The sequence below is a fragment of the Onthophagus taurus genome, chromosome 2, assembly GCF_036711975.1.
Source record: "Onthophagus taurus isolate NC chromosome 2, IU_Otau_3.0, whole genome shotgun sequence".
In the NCBI taxonomy this organism is placed as follows: Eukaryota; Metazoa; Arthropoda; class Insecta; order Coleoptera; family Scarabaeidae; genus Onthophagus; species Onthophagus taurus.
The window spans coordinates 11,632,385-11,655,783 of record NC_091967.1 but is presented as its reverse complement, the minus strand read 5'-3'; the positions used below and the strand labels follow the sequence as shown (position 1 = coordinate 11,655,783).

The following is a 23,399-nucleotide window of genomic DNA, read 5'->3' as shown; positions in this document are numbered from 1 at the left end:
AAATAATAATAATTTACCATTAAATTGAATAAACAAATAATTAAAATTTTCGTTATAGTCATTTTTGATACATTTTTTACTTTTAGAGAATACAGGAAATAATAATCAATAATAATACATATTGGATTTAAATATAAAACAAATAAATAAATAATTTAAATTTTAAATATTGTTAAATAAATGATTAACAATACATAGTTATATGGTAACGTTAGCGTTTTATAAAGCAATTTTTATTTTAAATAAAATTTTAAACAACGTTTCCATTGTGGTACAGATACTAGCTTCGTTCAAACAGAAAAATAAAATAAATTCAATAGTTTTTGCAGTAAAATTTAAACAGTTTTAAAAGCTTTTTGTCAAATAATGAGTTTTCACAACATTACTTAAAGATAAATTTAAGATAAAAAAAGTTATTTATACACGTATTTTAAAGAAATGATAAGATTGGTCTCAAATTGACGATAATTTCATGTAATGGAAGAAGAAGCGCGCATTGAGGTTGGGTATCAGAGTATTGAACAAGATGAGTTATTTTGTTATGTCTTTAAATACAATATGACGTCACACCTTATTCATATAGAGTGTCCTCTACTTTTACAACGGGTTTTAATCAAATTATCCAAATTTAATTCTCCTACATTGAGGGTACCTCAAATATCCAATTTGTGACCTGCTTTATTTCGTGCTTCTACAAGCTATCTTTTGAATTGAATTTTGATTTGATTCAGGTGCGGTGTCTTTCTAGTTGCCTGTTTTTAAACAATTAGTGTCTATCACTTAGCATCACTTCTACATTCACTTAGCAGCCGATTCATTTCTTGAAACACTTTCAAAGGTGGTTGGTGTGGATTGCTCCTGGTTACTTCTTTCTCTTCACAAGCGTACCCATAGGGGGATTCCCACTACGATAGCGTAGTGTTGGGGTATGGTTTCGGATTCAAAAACTTTTCACTCTCCCCAGCAAGACAACATTGTGTAAAAGATACATTATGTAAATAATAACCATTTTATACTTCGAAGCTACCGGATTCGTGTAATAGCTCGTTTCATTATGCAATGTAAACGCTATTATATTGGATCATTTAAAACTTTTTGTTTACATTCGTTTAATCATTACATTAAACTTATAACGATATGAGTAACTTTTACATCATTTTTTTCTATTGTTAAAATTGATAAATTTATTTGGTTTAAAGTACATTAAAACTAACTTTTAATTGCAAAACTCTTCCAATTTTAGTTTTACAAGTTTGGTTCTGTAACCTCGCTACATCATTATTTGTTGGAAATAGCCCAAAAGCTTTTTGCGATACTGCGCCATTTACACCTGCCCTACGATGCGATATTTAAGTCCTACATACTATATATAAACGATAGTGCAAGTAAGTGGAATGATGGGAGCTGGTGTAATTGCGTTAAGCCCGATGAAACCTGGGGGGAACCGCTCTCGGGTGGGATCCGATGTGCATGACCCCGCCAAATTCGACTTTGCAGTTAATTTGAACGAGCACGCTCGGATAATCAAAGCGGTCACATTTCGTTGTATCCGAGCGCCGATCGCGCGACTGATACCTACAACCGATAAACACGTCGACGGTGTACTTGTTCGTGCAAGTTCGCTGTGGTATACCGCCAACTACTTGTTACAAGCTGTGGCAAACAAATGTTACGCCGTTAATTTATTTGTTTACACCACTCCAAGATACGACCACCATTTATGTTACTATTTGTTAATGCTTCCCTACATTTACTACCTGAATAAACTGAAAAATCAGACCATTTACTACTTCATTTACTTCATCTGTTTTATTCACGTTGTTGATTAAATATGCAATGAATTAATTAATAATGTAGCATCACCAGGAAAACGTTTTGTTAAAAATGTTACTCTTTTCGTTTAGATACCATACATTCGTTAAGCTTATTAACTAACTTGTAGCTGTTTTATTATTGCTAGCTTTATGTGGTATTGATTTAATATTATAACTGCTATAGCTGATGTAATAAAAATCTAAATTGACGCATATTTTTTTGCGATGCGAACATCTACGTCTCTACAAGTAATCTCAATGTATATTTTCGGTTATGTCTCAATATTATTTTACCTACGTTATCAAGTGATTATGTACTTAACGTCAAAGCAATCTGTAGAGATATTGCCAAACAGTTCATAGAGCCCTATTCGTGGTATAACATGTCTTCTAGCTTACGTCTTAATTAATAGACCTATAACTACAAACGTAGCAACATATCCGATTGAAATGCTGTGAGAGCGTTACACGAAATTAAACATTTTCCTTTCACAGTTCTTGAACTTGCATCTCTTGGTGAACAAAGGTATAATTAATAAAATTAAACGGTTAAGATGAACAGATTTAATGATCAACAAACTAACTAATTTTGTCAACATAAAAGCATCATTGACTATATTAAAATTGTAATTACATTAAACTATATTAAATTGTAATTTATTTCTCTTTTAGGTTCCCGAAAGAATAAGGGCAATGAACGCAAGTGTAAGATTATTGTTAATTGTACGAGAACCAGTCACGAGAGCCATCTCGGATTATACCCAGTTACGTGCCCATGCTGCCTCATCAACTCCTGCCAGCATTTTACCAACACCTTCACCTAAAACTTTCGAACAACTTTCTCTACACTCAAACGGAACAATAAACGAAGCTTATAAACCTTTAGCGATTTCAGTTTATCACAATTACGTTCATCGATGGTTGGAAGTGTTTTCCAGGGAACAGATTTTAGTGGTAAATGGTGACTCTCTAATTGAAGATCCGGTTCCTCAATTACAAAGAATAGAAAAGTTTCTGGGTCTTGAGCCGCATATTGGCAATCATAACTTCTACTTCAACGAAACAAAGGGGTTTTATTGTCTGCGGAACGAGACCAGTGACAGGTGTTTGAGGGAAACAAAGGGGAGAAGACATCCGAGAGTCGATCCGAATATCGTAGCGAAATTGCGGAAGTACTATGGGGAACACAACCAGAAGTTCTACGAACTTATCGGCGAGGACTTAGGCTGGCCCGAAGAGTAGTAGATTATGATGGAATATAGTTTTAGGGCTTTGTTTCATCCTAGCGGGATTACGCGAGTTTGACGACGTAATGTATACTACTTTTAAAACCGGGTCGAATGATTTATTTTGTTTATTTTCGCGTTTCGTCGCCGGCAACCGGCACAGAAAACTTTGGGGCTGTAGTAATACAGATTTTCACGTAATCCAGTTTGTGTCTTAACCTTTACAGAAACTTGGAGCTTTGGAAACTTTTCAGTTTAGTTTCGACGATTTCATGAAAGTTGAACACAAAATACCAAAACTTTTAATTAATTAACTTGAAATATTTTTCATGAAATATAATTTCGTATATTTTATATAAAAATCAATAATACGACTTAAAATGTAAAAGTTTCTAAGAAATGTATTTTAATCTACGCTATTTTACTGAAATGGAATTGCGCTAATTTTCACGCCTAGCAAATCTATTAACATTTTAGATCGTTTCCACGTATCTTTCATGTATTATGTATTCATGGAAACCAAGGGGTTTCATAGAAAACGTCCATATTCTAGCAAAAATGTACGCCTTCTTACTATTTGTTTCCTTTTTCGAGAATTTGTCGTCGTGCTATACAAAAGGAACGTATATAAATTTATTTTATGGGTACCCAAAGCTCCTTAATCTTTTGCAATTTTACACTGGAAAAATTTCTTGGAAACATTGAATTTTACTAAACAGCAACGACACAATCGATTTAATTTTTAAAACATATTTTGTTGTTGGTTATGATCTGATCAGATAAAACGTGATAAAAGACCTCTAAATTCTTTGTGCCGGATAGCCGAAGCGTCGATCTGCCTTTCAACTTTTCCCCAAGCTTTAGTAGTTTTATTTCGGATATCTCTCTTCTGTCCGTGTGTGCTTAGGAAAGCCTCCTGAGCGATGCCCGCCTTGCGTACGTGAATGTGCTGAATTTCGAGCGCATTTCCTCCGGGCAAACTTCGGAGGGTTTATTCTGTTTGCGAGATTTCAACTGAAAAGGGGGATGAAAATGAAATTGTATTACAATGGGCGATATGACAAATTTAGTTTTGGGACGTGAACAAGATATAAAACCATACAGTTATTAAACTGTTCAAATAATTTCTTAAAGCTGATGTCGTTCAGGATAGATACATTTTATTTCATTACTTTAAAATTAAATTAACTCAATAGTGAGAGAAGCACAACGGTGCACTATTTGCTCAATCCTACAGAAACTGTTTAAAAAAAATGTGTGATGACACGTCGTTGTGTAGGTTAACTATTTGCCCCAACTTCTGGGCGCACAAGAATACCAAATACATATCATCGTACATATCAAAAATGAGCTGTTAATCGTAGAACAAAATTTAAAAAAAAACGATACTAAACACGTTATTTTAAGAGATGTTATAAAAACTTCTATATAAAATCTACGACGTATACAAATAAAGACGAATTTGTTTATACAATATAGTCATATTATACAAAAAAAAACAGTGTACGTGAAAAAGAAAGTGACGTTTTTGTATGTATCTTTACCAAAGTCTTTTAACTTAATTAATGAAAAAAAAAATTGTGGACCCGGTATTTCGTTAGATCATATTGATCGTGCCTTGAAGTTTATTTTACAATTCGGTAATCCACATTGGAGGTTGTTGATATTATGGCATTTCTGCGATATGTACCGCCCACACTTTGAATTGTTATTTCAAGATATCCTCGTCTAAACACTTTTTTTTCGCCACTTGTGGTTTATATTGCTGTGTATTAAACCCGGCGTGTGCTGAATTGCGCCAGTATCGCAAAGTTTTTATTCAAATTACGTATGTTTTATGCATTCGCCGGATTTGCACGAATACATTTAGGCCGCGGGCAAAAATCGCTCGCGAGCTTTCAATGCAAATAGGTCTGTTTTTCAAAGGAAATGCAAAGGTCAATTTGGAAACTCACGAAACTAAATCCGTAAAAATAACCCCAACAACACAAAAAACCAACACTTTAAATAACACTGACTACGAAATGACAATAACTCCTAATAAAATTATTAACCTGTCGTTTTGAATATTTTCAAATTGACTTTTGTTGATTAAAATAACTAATTGGATCTAATTTTTTAACTTAATACTTGAATTTGTAGTAATAATTTAGTAAGACCAATATATTGAATAACACCAAGAAAGACATCGAAGACGTATATAGCTCAAAATCTTACACCATCTTGGTCTATCATTAATGAATCAATATATAATCTACCTAATATTTATTACATATCGCAGAAATTGCATTCATATACTTAAATCTCCCTTAAGATACCACAGAGATAATTACAACGACAAGCCATAGCTTGTCAGCAAACAATTTTATAAACCATTTCTAAAGGATTATATTAGACGTTACACTATACAAACATTTATAAATTTAAATGAAGCAATAGATTCATTTTTAAAATCCCAATTAGTGAAATTAGTTAATATTATACGCGACCCATCGGTAGATAAATGATATATCATTTCGAAGGGTGTAGTAGACAAATGAATCTGAAATGAACACAGGTTTAAAAAATCAGACACGAGAAGATTAGAGTTCTTGTTTTATACATTTTGTTCTAAATTTTATAGGCGATTTTAATTCAGTATCAGTTCAAATATTTAATTGTTTTGTGATAATAATAACTCTAGAAACCATGATGAATATAGATTTTGATGAAATCAACCATGATTTTTACAATAAAAGGATACGAAACATATCATCTTTTTCACTGCAATAAATTTTATCATAAATCAACTCTACATTTCTTTTAGTAACAGCATTAATACTTGTACAAAATTTAAAAATGATACTTGTTGATAATCTGGTATTTCAGATATCTGCGAAATATAACCTAGTTAAATCTCTTCTCGTAAGAAAATTCCATCTTGATGAAAAGATGGAGAACTTAGTGCTGATCATCACACTTCTCATCTTTGTAGCTTTTCCAAATTATGTTCTATTCTTCTAATTCTATTCTTCTGTTTTGTTCTAATTCTATTTTACAGAATTCTAACATTCCACACGCTAAGTTTCAAAACTTATATTTGTCTGCACTTCCTTGCTTTTGTAATTTAATAGACACCAAACTGAATAATATCTAAACATTGCAAATATCTTGAATAAGAAGTCTTGTAATAAAAAATGAGCAGTCTAGCGAAAGATGTTTAATTATTCAATTGAAATCTAAATAATAATAAACACAATTGCACTATAGTCCATAGTGAGTTTTGGCCCTATTCGATTTTGGGCTAAATTGCCCCAGTTCTGCAGGGCGCTCAAATCCTCCCTAACATTGTCCATTCATCATCCTCTTGGTCGATGACCCTTTGGTGATTGAGTGAGTACCCTGCGCGCCACTCTCTCTGCCAGCATTCTCCACACGTGTCCCAGCCACTAGTTGTAGTCATTCCTGCTGTTATCTTATCTTATAGTTCATTAATTGTCTCTAACCTCCAAGGTTTGTATCATATTTTGGCCTATATATCCTTCGTAAGATATTTCTTTCAAACCTGTTTAATAACTCTAGGTGAAGATTATTGAGTGCCCATGTTTCAGATCTTTAGCTGACTATTGTTCAGCTCTTGTTACAATTAGTTTTCCCAGCGCAAAAATTGTTCTATTCCCTGCTAGTATTCGGACTTTTATTTCATTATCGATGTTGTTGCTTTGATTTATGATGAAGCCTAGATATTTATTAATAAATATTATAAATAAATATTTATTGCTATATTGCAAATTTGAGCTGATACTGAAAATTATCATCAAATATTGACTAAAAAAGTATCCTCTATCAATTCGTGTCTTAAATCGAATAAACTTGTGTTATCATTAAACATATCAAGAAAACCTCTGCAAAAAGGCTGGTTTGTGATCAAGAAAGGATAACTATTAAGAAAAAAAATGTATATTGTAAAGAAAATGAAAATACAATTTGAAAAGGCTGCATAGTTAGTATATTAAGATTATGGAACTTCATGCATATCAAATTCGATAATGGTCGAACATATCAACATTGTGATTTATAAAATATATATAAATATATGTAAATATGTTTTTATTTTTGTACACAAGGAATGTTTGTTTTTTAACACTCCATTTTTAGTGTTTTAGTTTAGTAAAGTCATAACGAACATTCCTTGTACGTGTAGATAGAAATATACCAGGTCTACTACTCGTTAAGTTTTTTCGTGTGTCCTATGTGATTTTTCCGTGAATATGTGCGTGTGTATGTACTTCCTCTAACATCTTCGCTTCTATTTCTTATTGTTCATAGATGTAAAGTGTTAAATTTTTCTTTATCAGTTAAAGATGAAAACGATTTAAACAAAAAAAAATGAAAATCTATGTCTAGTTCTAATAGTTAACAATTACATTTTCTCAATGTTGTATACATGTCTAGAAAAACAAATAATTTAAACAAAATTTCTACAAAACCTTTCCTGCTTGTATGCTAGTTACCTTATTTGTTTTACTATAACAAAGAAAATTAAGTGTTAAAATGACAGTATTTGATTGTTTAGTGTAAAGAGAAGATATTTGTGGTACGTAGGTAAATTTTTATAGGTAGATAAGTATTAGAGGAAATTTAGACATGTTTGAGTACGTTATTTATTATGAAAAATATAAAATTTGTTTTTTAATATTAATTATATTTATACGATTCGTTGTAAAAAACCAAACATTACGTTATTTGCTTTAAATAAAAAATAATTTTAGTTTCGATTTAAATGTATCGTTGAATCGACAAAAACCTCACTGTTAATATTCGCACAGAACTAAGTACTAATTATTGAAAAACTAAGATAAGATTTAACTTATTTCTTTTTTATATATAAAAAGAGGGTTTGTAGAATCTAATTTTACAAAATGAACAGAAACTAACGGAAATAGTGTATTCGCACACACACTTGCTCTTGATTTTGTTTAGTAATTTATTAATTAAAGTAAATGGCAATAAATTTATTATGTAGTGGGTGTGCGAATGGTGTTTTAAAACTGATTTCTACCTAAAAGATATGTATTTGTGGATAATAAATGTATTGAAAATTCTGTTTATTCGCATTTTATTACAAGAATCCTCGTAAAATTAAAGCGGATGTGAAACGGATGCAAAAAATTATATATGATAACCTTCAGGAGATTTATTAAATTTTGTATTTATTGACTCCTTGCAAAACAAAAACATCGATATTTGCATTAAAACGTCAGGTTATAATATATGATAACCTTCAGGAAGTTTATTGAATCATTAAATAGATGATCTATAAATATTATTATGTTGTCTTCAGATTCAGTAATCATAATGTTGGTTAAAGGTAAAGTTGTTCTTGTATCTGGTGGAGCTTCAGGAATTGGATTAGCTTGTATAAAAGAGCTATTACAAAATGAAGTTTCGGTACGTTTAATGTTGTGAAAAAATCACGTTTTATATCAAATTATTTATTGATAATATTTTAAAGGGAATCGCTTTGGTTGATATAAACGAACAAAGAGGAATTTCAATTACGGATGATTTAAATAACAAATACGGACAAGGAAAAGTAATATACATCAAAGCAAATCTAATAAATAAAAACGAATACGAAGATGCTTTTAAGAAAACCGTTCAATGTTTTAAACAATTAGATATTTTCTTCAACAACGTTGGGTTATTTGAGGAACATGATTACGAAAATTGTTTAAAAATAAATTTGGTAAATCTACATTACTTTCTTAAATTTGTATTTTTTAATTGTTTTTTTTTGTTTTAGCTTGGTTGTATTCATGGATTAAAGTTAGCTATAGACGAATATCTTCCAAAGTATAAAAGTGAATCCACAGCAATTATAATTAACACATCTTCGGTAGCCGGACTGATGCCTTTTGCAGGAATTGAAATTTATAGCACAACCAAATTCGCCTTAATAGGTTTGACCAGAAATTTTGGGTGTGATTATCACTATAAAAGAACAGGAGTCAAAGTAATGGCTTTATGCCCTGGAGCAACAGATACAGCTATATTTAATCAATTGCCTACAAGGATGGTTTATGATGATAATTTAGAAAATCTTCTAAAATATACAGTAGATATGCAAAAGTAATTTCTATGTTTTTTAATTAATGATCATAAAAAATGCATGTTTTTATTGATTTCTAGACCTGAAGAATTAGCAAAGTGCTTTATTCGGGTTATCGAAAAAGAACATAATGGTTCTGCTTGGTTTATTAATGCGGGAAAAGAAATTGAGGTTGAATATCCAAAATTGGTATCTTTCTAAGTAATTAATCTTGTATTATTCTATAAAGGTATTGTGTATTTTCATGGATTAAACTAACGAAAAGAAGTGTTTTATTTTTTACATATCCTTTACTTAATATATCTGCAAGAAAGATATACAAAGCGATTAGATAGTAACTTAATACCAATAAATAGTTTTTATTGAATTTCTAAGAGTATCGACGTCAAATTGTTGAAACGAGGCGAAGCGTCTGGATAATATGTAATAATTTAGTTATGCCTTATAAAATATTAGATAATAAAGAAGATATGATCAAATTATATGGTTGTATAAAGATACAGGAAATTCTGGATTGACGGATATTCTTATTAAATTTATATTCCCTAATAGATACACTAAAATAATTGCCAGCCAAGCTTTTTCTTGGCTGCCTTAAGCTGCCCACTTACTCAGACAGGTCAGATATGTTATAGTTGGAGTGCTGGTTTATTTCGTGTGACATTGAAATGTTCTTAATGTCAGCATATCATGTTGTAAAAGTAATTCAAATTCTAAACAAAGCTACCTTTATAGATTGAAACAGGTAAGTACGCAACTGCTAATATTCCAAAACTAGGCGGAATTAGATAAGTGGACTTAAGATCATTTCTGTTTAATTTGGATTATAAAATGACACAAGAATGGTATACACAGGTATAGGTCAGTGTAGTATGCTACGCTGATAATCATGGCACAAATGGAAAATGATTGCTAAAACAGCGTGATATATTGATAAAATAAAAGTTTAAATAAGAAATCCGTGTTAGAGAGAAAAGCAGGTATTCCAACACCAATAGATCAACAGACCAATAGATCTAAATCAAGTTTACTAATCTTTTGACTTTTTCAATTTTGGAGGTCTCTTTTGTTTGTGGTTCTGCCACTTCCTCATCTTTAGTATCTAAGATAATCATGATGAAGTGCAAACACATTTAGTCAAATACATATCAAAACTAAGACTTTTTTGAAACAGCTTTCATATTTTGACAAATTCACTATCTGATCTGATTTGCAAATGGTGACCATGTAAAACCACCATTGATCAAATATTTGTATTTACAACATTATATGATGTCAACGTTCGATCAACATTTCTTCCATTTTTTTGGTGCTATTATAAAAAGTGATTATTTCGGAGTTTTCAGATCGTCACAATTCTTATTGAAAGTCGTCTCTACATTTTATTTGGATCTGTTAACCTATTCTTTCCTCCTTCTATGTAAATAGTGATATATTTGGTTATACGTGATTTAAGAATAAAAATATGATTTAACGTAAATTTAAAATATGATCGACTTAATAACAATAAAACTCGTTGTTGTACTTGATTTAAACTTTATTGTAAGTTTATATTAAGTGGAAACACACAGTTTAACAATCTAGAGTACATTCATTTAATCGTGTTCACTGCGGATGGTAATTAGCAGTAGAAAAGAAATACAAAGAGAAAAATATAATCAACAGCATACATCAATAATTTATATACACAGTGTTATACTTAACAATAATTATCTAAGCGGTGATTCTGATAGAATAGAAACATAAATAAATAGTAACACAATTTGCTCTACAATCAAAGTACACTTTAAGTAAGCGATTGAGATTTTTTTTTCATAAAAAGAAATTAGAAAGGTCAAGAAAAATTAGCTCTAATAAGAAGTATTTATGTAGCTAGGAACTATTTTAACTATAAACTCTTTCTTTCATCTAAAACAGATTCAATATTATTTTTACATGTTTAATATAAATGCAAAATTACAGTGAGAGATCGACATATTTAAATTAACATATAGAGATATACTAAAACGTATGTACAACCAAATTGTTTAAAAAAAAACAATTTCCAATCAGTATAAATTTTTAATTAATTACATAATATCCGTAATTCGATTACATTATTGAGAACAAATGCATTAGTATCTTTGGTAATAATCCCTTTAAAGTGTTATTAGTAAATTACAATAATCGCTATATTAATTATGGTGCCGTGTACTAAGTATAAGCAACAACAATGTTCAATTTTCTACAATAAAATGGATCTACCATCTTTCTACATCTATTAACAAAGAGAGAATACTATTAGATAACGTCCTCTGTGCGGAGATTTTTTCTTTAATATTTATATACAATTTGTTCGGGCGGTACACATAATAATATAAAGATTTTTCACCTAAAAATTTATAAAAAATAAAATAAAACAATTTCACTAAAACTTACCGATTAAGTAAGTACACAAACAAATAAATAAATTAAATCTATGGGCATATATTACTTCTTTTCGTTGTTTCGTTAAAAATTACTAGTTAAATCCGCAAATCTATAAAAAAACAAACTACACATATATTTAATTTCGATTTTTTTTTCTAACACCCTGTAGCCTATTTGAGATCTCTTATGAAAGATATATAATCGATTTTGTAAGATCACGCTTTTTTTTTCGTTTTTCTTATAATACAAAAGTCGTATTAATGATTAACACAATAAGGGGTTAGTTAGTTCAGAGGTGGTCAGTTTTAAAAACCGTGACGTTAGCTGATTTGGATTACAACTTAAATCTAAAACAAAACGACAAATGGTAAAAAGATTGCGCCGGTATAATATACTTAAAAGAGAAAACAATGTTTGGTCACGTTAATGTAATACTTTTTTTCTTTCCCTTGCGATTGTTTCGACGATTTTATACATACTAATATATATATATAGCACATCATTTTCGTCATCAACTACTACGTATTAACACCTAATAAAATACTGTCTATTTATTTTTTTTAATTATTTATTTTTTTTTTTTGACTAGGTTTTTTTTTTGAGGGTGGATCTACTCAGGTGATAATGGAATCATTTTACTGTTCCTGACTTTATTTGGAAAATACCGGGCGTAAGTAATATTGCTATTGCTAAATTGCTTTTTACTTTTTATCGTGTTTAACAAATGATTTAATTTATGATTTTTCCGTGGTCGTTTTTGCATAAATTTTCGTTGGGTTCTATTAAAAGATTCACAATTACACGCTTTCTGCCAACCACTAACGTCGATATTTAACCTCTTGCATTCTTGAGCGTAGGCCATAAGACTTTCACAGTAACATTTACCATCCGGACAATCACACATATCCATTAAACAAGCGCTATAAAATTGTTCCAAATTGTTTTTGGTGCGGCATCTTTCGAAGCTACTCGAGCTGTTAAAGAAATCGCAATATTTTCTATCATGTTTTCGCTTATTTGTGCAGGTTTTCGGTTGATGGGCGTGATTAGAACAACTTTTCCCTACGCACCAGGCGTTTCCAAAGTGTTGAATAGCATGTTCGGAAAAATTACGTCCTCTACGATCTTTTAGATCATCTTGTGAGTTTACGTTGAAATTTCCACATAATCCACAAAGCTTATTCTTGTACCTTGGAGGTACGGTAACTTCCAAAAAACTTCTTCCATTCCATACAATCTTTATCTCGTCGCGTAATCGCAGCTGCAATGTATCGTTAAGCTTGTCGATTACAACTTTATCCTTTTCGTACGGGAACGGGATTTTCACACCATCTATTTTAGCTACAAGCTTTTGGCCTAAGTTGATTCGTAAACCAGAAACTTTTATGGATACTCGTTTTGTAGTGGCTGAACTGCTTGATTTTGTTTGATAAGCGTTCGCCACACGTATTGAAAAGCTATGATCTTTACAGTCAGCTGTTAATTGATATTTTCCGTTTCCTTTAAAAGTATAAAATTGGCCGTCGAATGTCTTGTAGTGAGGATCGCCAAAAACTACACATGTGCCGGGTTCTAAAAAAATTAAAAAAAAATTGATTAATAAATAAAAATACATTAATAGTAGGAGATAAGATTAACAATCCACGTGATGTTAACCAATTAAAAGCAAACGAAGTTGAAGATTGCGATCCAAACTACCGGACAGTTTTACGATCCAGTTTCAAAGTTTTAATGAACTATTTTTCTCTGACGCGAAAACGTAATTTACGCCCTCCCAAGAACTAGATAAACAGAGCACAGTTAAGCGTGAGTTATTCAACAAAAATATCAGGTTTCTGTGGCACATAAATCTTCATTTTCGCCACTCCACCGGCTCAGTTTCTAGTCGCTACCTTCAGGTGTTCTTTAATGCGAGATAGAAAACGCTTATTCGCCGTCGTTTATTACATACACGCGTTCAGGTTGACAATTTACTAATCCAGTTTAATAGGCACACTTCCATTGCAATAAACATGGTGAACGGTAAATATATCGCAGCGAAATCACAACAAAACTTTATCGCATGTTCAATTACATTATTAAAGTTAACAGCGTTCGCAAGCACAACAGAATAATTTCGTACAAAATTTGTTGGTGCTTTATGTAAACCTGTTATAGTTCGACTCAAATAACTTTGCAGATAAAGTTGAAAAAGTGAGAGCTACGCAGGTAAGTCAGGAATATAACATTACATTTAAGTCATTGCAGAAGTTTGACGAGCAAAATCTTCTCTTTATTATCTCGCTGCCACAATTCACCAAGTTATAAGTGTCAACCAGTCTAATCTTCATGTTCCACATTTTAATATAGTTTGCGTTAGTTTTACCCGAGTGTTTTAGTTTAAATATGATCACGAAATAATTCAGTCAAAATTGTAATTCAACTATAAAAAGTTGATAAACTTTTGGTGGAGGAGCCGGGTTTCATAAAATTCGAACAATTAGATACTTACTTTCAATGCATTTAGAACAACATTCCTTAGGTTCGTGAACTTTAAACGATCCAAATGGGCACTCCATACTTTCGTTACACATAATTCTATCGCAAGTGATGAGTCCCCCGCTGCATTTACACATTGTGCAATCATCTAACTCTTTCACCTCATCTTCCTGGAAAGAAAGAAAAATCCATTCAAACAAACAATTTAGTTTCTATTCAAATACTTACTTCAAGCGTTTGACCGTGGAACGTGCACTGCAGGGTTCTTTCTTCGTAAGATTCGAGTTCCTCTAGATTTCGACATTCCTTACAACAACTATTCGGCGGTAATTTTTGGTAGATAGGCGGACAATCGAGTACAGGACAGGTTTTTCTGTTGCATATCATGGTGCCGTTTTTGCACGTACATTTCGTGCAATGATCCAAGACAATAGTTTCGTCTTCTTTAAAAAATTTCTTGAATGCTAAACAAGTGTTAGGGACCGGAAACGAGGTTACTTCGTTTTTGCCGGAGCATTTTGGACAACATTCGCCTTCGTTACGCCACAATTTAGATTCGGGACAATCCAAAACAGGGCACGCTTTCTTTGTGCACATCATCATTCCACTTGATTGACTGCAAGGACATTTTAGACAAGGATCCGATAACATTATTTGACGACCTGATAATCCTCTATGATTCTTGAGTTTTGGACAATCTAAAAGTAATTAAATTCAAAAATATAGAATATAATGTAAATTGTGCAAGTATAAAAAGGCGAGTTATGAAATTAGTAGCTAAAACATATAAATCGTATATAGCCTCCAGCAAAACCTGTCCATTATTTATAGCACAGGTTTGGAAACGTGCGCACTTGCTCCGGCTAGAAAGTAAAATGTGTCAAATTACATACGCGTAATCGCGCCTCTGACAAAAAAATGTATACAAATTAGGTGAAAGTGCGAGAGGCTTAAGGTGTAGCCACAATCTCGATCCTGCTGCCACTTGGGTGCGAGAAAGTATGGAAATCGGCACACGTCTCCAATCGGCGCTTAATTTGCGGTATTTATTATTGTGAACGATGTACATAATGCGAAGGATACGTAGCTACGTATGTGGCGCTTAAACGAACACCTGCGGTACTTGGCAGAGATGGAGTACATAGCATTAAGTGTGGGAGTTACGGCCGTAATAAACGTATAAAATATCAACCTGCGTACTGTGTAACTCACTGATTGTAATAAAGATAAAAATGTAACGATATGCATTAATATAAAAAGATATTTACTTTGTTGCAGAGTAGTGCTTGGTACAAATTGTATGTAATAAAAGTTAGATTTAAACACAGCATAAACAATAAAAATGTTTAAACATAAAACGTTATAGCTAAAAAACTAAACTTTTTGCTGTGTTTTTTAAATTGCTGTTATATAGATCTCAAGTCAACTAGATATTTCAGAACCACTTGTGTTTACAAGTACATTCAAGTTCAAAATAGCAGAATCAATATAACAAGAAGCAGTCTGGAATTATACTGAACAGAATACAAACTCTAGATTCTGGACTATAAAAAATTGTCTTCGACATGATTTAAGCCGTTTAGTATGCTGCACATTTATGGACATCAAAAGCTTTAGAAAATAAAATACAAGAATACATAAAATACAAAATTGAATACAAGAATGTGATTCACAATATCCTATATCGAACATAATACATCGTTGTGATAGAGCATCAACAGTGTCTATTAAACAAGATGGTGAAGTAGTTAGGTTTTCATGTTATACCTTTGAAGAGTATGTTTACCTTCTTTCTAACACTGAAGAGCCACTAAATAAATATAGTGGACATACAATACCTAGATCTGTCACATGATTTAGAAATGAAATAGAAACTTCAAGAATTGTATTAGTATAATATATCTTGATTTGTCAACAGTGAGCTTATGGCTGCGTAATATGAAACCTTATTCATGGTCTATCGTGGTCTCATTGAAGCTATTCAACGTTGCTTTATATATTGCTTGGCATGTAATGTTCACCACATAATTTATTGTTGTTGCAGCATCTACGGGGTTTTCAAACCAAATTGAATTTCAATGTAACAACATGTAATAACGCCATCAACCACTAAGCTTTATCAAAATTCGCTCGAATTCTGAGATATCTTGAGATATCGTTACGCTCATTTAGGCCTATTTATTTTGATTTGTCGTAAAGTATAATACTTTTATGTTAAAATATGTTAATACATATTAACTACGATATCGTTTAATTAGTTCTTTTTATAGAACAGCAGTTCGATGTGAATAAATTTTAATGGTTTTCACTATATAAAATATGCTTGAATTTCATTCAACATAAATAAGATAGAGGGATTCATATTTAATGGTATAACGTACCAGGACAGGTTCCACAACATTGTCCTGGTTTTGGAGGTGATGGATTTTTGCACGGTGTCCTACATTGCACCTCGATCTGCGTGACAACACCGGCGTGACAGTGATACACCATACAAGGATTGTTTGGATCCTTCCACTCTGTATTGCTGGCATAGTAAATCCCTTCGTACATGCATCCTGCAAAATAGATCGACGTTACTCATCTCGAACCCGGATATATCAGTCGTATCACCGACCTTTGCATTTCGGGCAGCATGAATTTGCAGTCTTTTCCAATGCATAACATCCATCGATCGGTTCGCATTTTGATTTACATTGGACGAAACCATGCTGAAATAAATAAAGTAAAATTAATACGTGTCAACATTTCTATGTGGTCGTAACTATATTTTTATATTATGTTTTACCCGATAAATTTTATTTTAAGTTTGAAAGGTCTCATAAACGCGTGATGTATGTTATGCGTGTGGGGTCATTTTAGGGATGTTAAAACTGGCGCGCATCATATCGAAAGCGAAGATAAAATTTATTGCGCAATCTACAGACTGGATGGGTTACAATAAATACGTCCAGTTGTGGAATTTACGATTATAGTAAACCATCGGAATGTCTTGATTTCGAATGTTCTATTTGACTGTATTAATTAACCCTCTTTTAGTAGCCATTAAATTGACTCTAAAACCATACGCACTTGAATTTACAGTTACAAAAAAACAAAGAACCAAATAATTAATTTAGTGTTTTAGTTATCTAACTACTAAATAACGAAACTTAAATCGGCTGTAATAATAAATCGATTCCGTTTTTTTTATAATTAATTTGTTTTTTTTACCTAGAAATTTGCAATATTTTTTATTCTCTACACTTTATGTTATTATGCCATGTATTTACAGTTTATTCAATAAATCGTATCAATGCTATTTTGGATAATTGTAAAACTATCAAAAAGCGCGTATTCACTACATCAGTAACATAAATATTTAGGTAGCGCGTATACTAAAACGCAAATTTTATGACAAATCGACAAAATACATAGGGTATTATTTTACAATAAACGTAAACAATTACCTCAAAATAATACTTTTTATCTTCATCATTTAACCGGTAATGTTAATTTGTAACCAAATTGCTTTTAAAATGTGATAATACTGAAACATTCAATTTTACATCGAGATGTTTGCAATAAATATCAAGGTTTTAAATGTGAAAAGACCCTTTTACAATAGAGTTTATTTTAGCAAAAAGTGTGTATTGGGATGTATTTTACGACAATATCGATTTTCTTGCAAATAAACAACCCATAAATTACCCCTCTTAACTGTTGATAGTCCAGTGTGTTGTTCCTTCGATTTACGTTAAAAGCTTTCGCTAAAAATAAATATTTAGCTTTAAAATTTTTTTATCTAAAAATATATAAAATATTGAGTAATTATTCAATACATAAGAAATTGATTTAATTTTTATTAAAATTATGTATGTTGGTTATTTTCAATAAATAAAATGATACAACCCAAAATATTTAATCGACCGTGGAATGTGGTTTTAAAAGGTAACTTGTCGTATTTAAATATTTACATTGCCAATACTGGGGACCGTGCTGTTGGCCGTTGATGCGATCTGGTTGAAATTCCTAACTTTTAGCGAGTCAGTGTCACCTCTACGGTCGACTGACAGTGCTTTTAATGCTGATTTATGCGAAATAAATCAATACGAAGTCTCGTATAACTTCATCACTGATATTCCATTGCAAATTTCGTCTATATTACAAAAAAAGTATATTGATTATATTACGATAATAAAACTGCAATATGCAAAAATATTTTAAGATAAACATTATTAAAAGGAAGAATTTACCCAGGAAGTTCTTATTAAAGAAGTAGCAAAACGCATTGTTTTAATATTAGCTCAAAAAGAAATTAAGTAAGAAAGGAATGGAAAAAACAACGCGGAAACGAAGCAAAATAGAATCTTTTTTTAAGAAAGAGATTTAATTTCAAAATCAGACATATAAAAAGTTGATCCTGCTTGCTCTACAAAATAATGCCATAATTAACATTTTACTCAACACCTAATTCTTGTATTGCCTCTATAAATAAGGGTAACCTGATAGCGTTCTATAAGAAGACGCGATTCCAATGACCAACCTTCTATTTTTGCTCTGTAGCCACTATTGTTTCTTTATGGCGAAAAAGTGTTCTCTGGGCTTTTCCAAACCTCTAAAGTACTGTTATAAAAGATCACCATATCTTAGTATTATGAATATGTTTCTTCAATATACTTCGCCCAAAAATGGCACCAACCCAACGACAAAGAAGAAATTTAAAGATAACTGTGTAACAGGATAGAAAGGAGACTCATATTTGTTGTTCAATCAACTTAGCATCAGATATCATTCGCATTGCTTTATATGATAATGACATATTCCAGATTATAGTAAATAAAACTAATTTGCCTAAGCTGCTATCGCTTCAATTGCTGAAGAGCATAAGAAGTCAAGCCGATTTTTTTGATGTTTTGATGTATACCAGCTCACACACTTTTGAGCCAAATAATTGTTTTTAAATAAACACCTTCTCCGACTCCGAGATGTCTCTAACGTGATAAATGTCTATTACAAAAAAGACGAGTGGCAGATACCGAATGCGTGAGATACAAGAAAGTTGAGTGTAATTATGACAAGAACACTTTCTAAGGTAGTTTACCGATGTATTGATATTTACTTCCTACCGCGACACGTGAAAGTTACTCTTAATGTTCTCTTGGGAGATAGCGATGAAGTTATTTCAAATTATGCACAAATCTTTTTGGTAGAATATTTTACTTTCATCTATATATTCAGATTTTGCAACCAAAAATATGGAATGCCATTTAAAACATTGGTCATGACCTTCAAATTCGAATTTCTTCTTGTTATTCAGGGTTTTGTTCTGCCTTCTATTAAACCATGAGATTATTTAAAAGTTTATGCAATACGTTTTCATTCCCCCATTCCCCATTTATGTATTCTAATGTATATCTATGTAATCTTTCCTGAACTTGATAATACAACATCTATCCAAGATCTCCTTCATGTTTATCGTATGCAAATAACGTTGTCAATCTGTTGCAAAAGCTGCAAGTTTTTCTTGTGGATGTAAGTTTTTAAACTTTATCTTCATAAAGAATGTGTTGATGAGAATAAAACATTGTTGTACATCTCCTATGTTTTCTACAAGACACTAAATTACATTAAGTAGTGTTTCATTTATCTTCATTGGTTTTATAATAAACTCTTCCTCCACCCTTGCTATTCTGTCATAAACACATCCTCTTCTATTCCTATCATAAGAACAGCACTAGCAATCAACTCTATTTATTATAAACGACAACACTGGTGGCCCTTATTTAAAAATCCTGCCATAGCCCAGCATTCTCTCCTTAATCCTGCCTCACATTTCACAGCAATCGTATTTATAATTATTTAAGATCAGTTTCTGTGAAGTTTCAGTACCAACATTTATTTTCACAAATGTAAGTAATAAGATACGAATATGGATGTTCGTAGATGTATATATATAGTTCTGATGACGTGCAATAATGAATCTCGATCTGTGCCAATTCATTTGAATATCAATTGGTGTTCATAGTTACAACCAACCAGCTATAGTACAATGTGTTTGCCTAACTCGATAGTATTGTAGTTATAGAAAGCTTATTGTAGTGGTGGTTGCCAACCGGAGCGTGTAGTTGAAGCATGTTATTAATGGCAGAGAGTTGAACCTAATATTATTGATTTTTGTTACGTTATTGATTTAATGCAATACAACAAACTTTTATGTAAATCATTACTACATCTAAATTATTCTTAGTTTTAAACATCTAAAGTGATTTTAATCATAAATATTACAACAAAAGATATAAAAGATCGTCCCACTTTTTTAACCGACTGCACATACATCAAATTTTTTTCTAGTAATTCCCCTTACGAAATCAATCATTACGTAACTAATCGTTTTTTTCAAACGTAAAACCATAGTCACGAATTCCCGGGCGACACCGATTCAAATTGACAGGCGAAATAGACATACGCGTTATGCAATAACGCTTCGCCTACATTTTTGTGACCTACGACAAGTCGAAAAAAATTAATCAACTCTCGGGTTTTAACGTAATAAAATTTTCGAGACCTGCCAACCTTGTGACATTTTAGATTTCAATCGATAATAATCTGAGCCAGGTTTTAATCTACCGCTGCAAGACTATGACGAATGGATGTTGAGAGGATAATTACGACATTGATTATACGCATGCATAAATATCAAGCTTTCGAGAACGTATTGATGTCGTATTTCGTAATTTGAGAATGATTACACTTTACAATGGTAGTTAGTTGTCTTAGTTAAAATCCTTGAGGTGTTTTTTTTCTGTCAATAAAGAGGCATCTTAATTTGAAAAGTAATCTTCATTTTTTATATTATAGCGTAAAAATGTAATGATAATAAAGAAAGTGTGAATTTAAAATTTATGCATATTTCCATATATATATATTATAAATAAGAAAGAATTAACATTTGGTTGAAAACAGGGACAAGCAGCATGCCATAAATACCAATATCGGATCGTAACTGTTAGCGCTAACGACATCGAAGTGTTTGGCCACCTGTTCATAGCCATTCGATCTCCTATAATCGTTAAATGGCCCATTAAAATTTATTATAATTTCCAATGAGACGAAAAACGAAACTTATGGCTACGGAGAATCACTACTTTGTTTGATTACCATATTATCATTTTCTACGCTAAATTGATCTGTGTTGGTTATCTTAGGAATTTTTATTATCCACACACATTAACATTACAAAAGAATAACTGGTCCGAAAATATTTCCATTAGAATGATTCAAAAAGAATCAGTTAAATAAAAATAAGAATGTCGAAGTACTTAATACGAATATTGTTAATACTCCCAAATCAAGTTTTCAAGTTAAATTGAAATTCCAACAAGTAAACTATTACCTAACATCTGGTGTTGACGTGCTCGAACTAAATTAATTTCACTAAAGCAATAACAATCACCAATATTATTGGTATTGTAGATACCTGCGGTACACCACGAAATTACATTATAAATGTTTATGTATGATATGGAATAGGGCGTACAATTAGCATATGACCTATATCGAGAGCTAAATTGGCCGTTAACTATTAATGACTTCGGTATAATAATTTATGGTCAGATATTACCATCAAATTGTCAATTCCGTAGCGATCATTGAATTACCGACACTACGTCGCGGAACATTAGGGGAAAATTACTCGAGTCGGTTGATGTTATGCAATCACGTTAAGATGATGACGAAGTTCTAAATACAATGGGTTCTATTAAGCCCGTAAACTATTAAAGTCGTTTATTTAATATACGCAAAACTTTGTCCTTTCAATAAAAATTAATACGAGACTTTCTATAACAACACCTTTCTTGTAAAGGTATCATTTTAGTAAATTGAGGAATGAAATCTATCTTAAGTGTAACGATTTTATGTCATTGCATCACTTGAAGCGAGGGAGAAACATCGAAACAAGTTCCCAATCGAGAACAAAAGAATTGCCGACTTTGTTATAATAGCTTCCAATCACTGCGTGTACAGTAGTTGGAAAACTATCAATATATCCGGCGGACGGTATCTGAACTTCAGTTCCGGTTTATCGGGAACGAATCGTGCAATTCCGTTTCGTTTTGTTTTCCTTGTGTATCGACACCGGTCTTTGAAGCTGATGCGCAGTGATTCTTTGTTTCGCTCTAGCTGCGTTCGAAACGGAAGCAATAATCGGGAGGAAGCCAAGGGACGTTTATCAATTTTGCGCGTGCCACCAAAAGACTAGACATATTCTAGTTCTCTTATTATGACAACAAATTGATTTATTACTCTAATATCATACAATTTCATATATAAGTGAGATTATATTGCCACACAAGATGGATTTTATCCACGTGTTCTAAGTGCGACGTAATATACTTGGAGTAGCTCATAAAAATGACCGGAGGTTCGGTCCTATTCCAGCTTGCATACAAATTGCCTCAGAAGCAACGTTACACGTTTCAATTCTTCGTAATTAGGCGTTGGAGCTCTATCGGGAACACACTCGAACTATCGAAGCTGCTATGGTCAACTGGTAGTGTTCCCGCGTTTCCAACTCTATTTTATGTTTATTGTTTCCAAATTAGGACGGTCTTAAGTGTCGACGCACGTGTGAACTATAAAGCGGAAAGTATTAATGACGGGAACTATTTTTAGGTGTGCGTTACCTCGACGAGTTATATCGATAATCTGGGCATGTATAATTAATAGAAATATCTTAAAATGCAAATTATCAAACGTTATAAGTGTTAAACCATTTACATTCGTAATGTTTACATAATAAATTAATCTGATTAGATTGGATAACAACTAAACATTTAACAACTTTTCTCGTAACATAATATATTATTCTTTTGTAATACTTTATTTGCACAAACATTAGAATTAGAAGAATTTTTCAATTGATGGGAGTCCTTCAGAGAGGCCTGGATGATATTGACGGTAATTAAATATGTTTTTGATGGCACAGTTTATGCCGCTTATATAATTCCAACTTCCAAATCTGTGCTTTACTTGTATTTTAAGTTATAGTGGAAAATGGGAAAGCGTAGTTTTCTCGTGCACCTATTGTTAAGAATAATGGTAGATGAGTTTGGTAAGACGAACATGGCTTAACAAGTCGGGAGCACTAAATCCCTAATGGAAAAGTTAGAAAAGTATAAGTTTAAAATGGCCGCATTGTAAGAAACCAGATGCCTTGAGAAGGGAATTACAGACTTGAAGACTCAAACCATCTGCTATAGCGGGAAGACTGAAGGAATAAAAACTTTGGAGTGGTATTCGTTATAAGAGGATAGTTTGAAAGCTAGATGGGTAGGTGCTATGGACGAAGACACGAAAAGGGTTGTGGATGTGAGGTGTTAGAAGTGGAGGGCTAGGGAT

At 31.9% G+C, this 23,399-nt stretch overlaps 3 protein-coding genes across 5 annotated transcripts in view; 2 read left to right on the top strand and 1 right to left on the bottom strand.

The window, feature by feature from the left end:
- The window catches only part of LOC111425833 (Heparan sulfate 3-O sulfotransferase-A), a 60,231-nt gene extending 52,107 nt beyond the window's left edge, over positions 1 to 8,124 (top strand). For both annotated transcript variants that reach the window (XM_023060092.2, XM_071194258.1), the window contains exon 4: positions 2,487 to 8,124. In XM_023060092.2, the coding sequence (XP_022915860.1) occupies positions 2,487 to 3,056 (570 nt within the window). In that variant the 3' untranslated portion in view covers positions 3,057 to 8,124. The remainder of the gene's footprint in view (positions 1 to 2,486) is intronic.
- Positions 8,125 to 8,292: 168 nt separating this feature from the next.
- Positions 8,293 to 9,398, top strand: LOC111425957 (15-hydroxyprostaglandin dehydrogenase [NAD(+)]-like). Of its 2 annotated transcripts, none has more exons than XM_023060247.2 (4): positions 8,293 to 8,470; positions 8,535 to 8,768; positions 8,850 to 9,151; positions 9,212 to 9,398. In XM_023060247.2, the coding sequence occupies exons 1-4, from the start codon at positions 8,351 to 8,353 to the stop codon at positions 9,330 to 9,332; spliced, it is 777 nt and encodes a 258-aa protein (XP_022916015.2). In that variant the 5' UTR covers positions 8,293 to 8,350; the 3' UTR covers positions 9,333 to 9,398. The 2 variants fall into 2 exon arrangements, with proteins under 2 accessions (XP_022916015.2, XP_022916014.2); XM_023060246.2 differs by having other exon boundaries at positions 8,294 to 8,470; positions 8,826 to 9,151.
- Positions 9,399 to 10,647: 1,249 nt separating this feature from the next.
- The window catches only part of LOC111425878 (BMP-binding endothelial regulator protein-like), a 90,918-nt gene continuing 78,166 nt past the window's right edge, over positions 10,648 to 23,399 (bottom strand). Inside the window, exons 4-8 of the mRNA XM_023060168.2 lie at positions 16,636 to 16,729; positions 16,400 to 16,576; positions 14,247 to 14,716; positions 14,032 to 14,188; positions 10,648 to 13,112 (exon numbers count right to left, since the gene is read on the bottom strand). Of these exons, the coding sequence (XP_022915936.1) occupies positions 12,151 to 13,112; positions 14,032 to 14,188; positions 14,247 to 14,716; positions 16,400 to 16,576; positions 16,636 to 16,729 (1,860 nt within the window). The 3' untranslated portion in view covers positions 10,648 to 12,150. The remainder of the gene's footprint in view (positions 13,113 to 14,031; positions 14,189 to 14,246; positions 14,717 to 16,399; positions 16,577 to 16,635; positions 16,730 to 23,399) is intronic.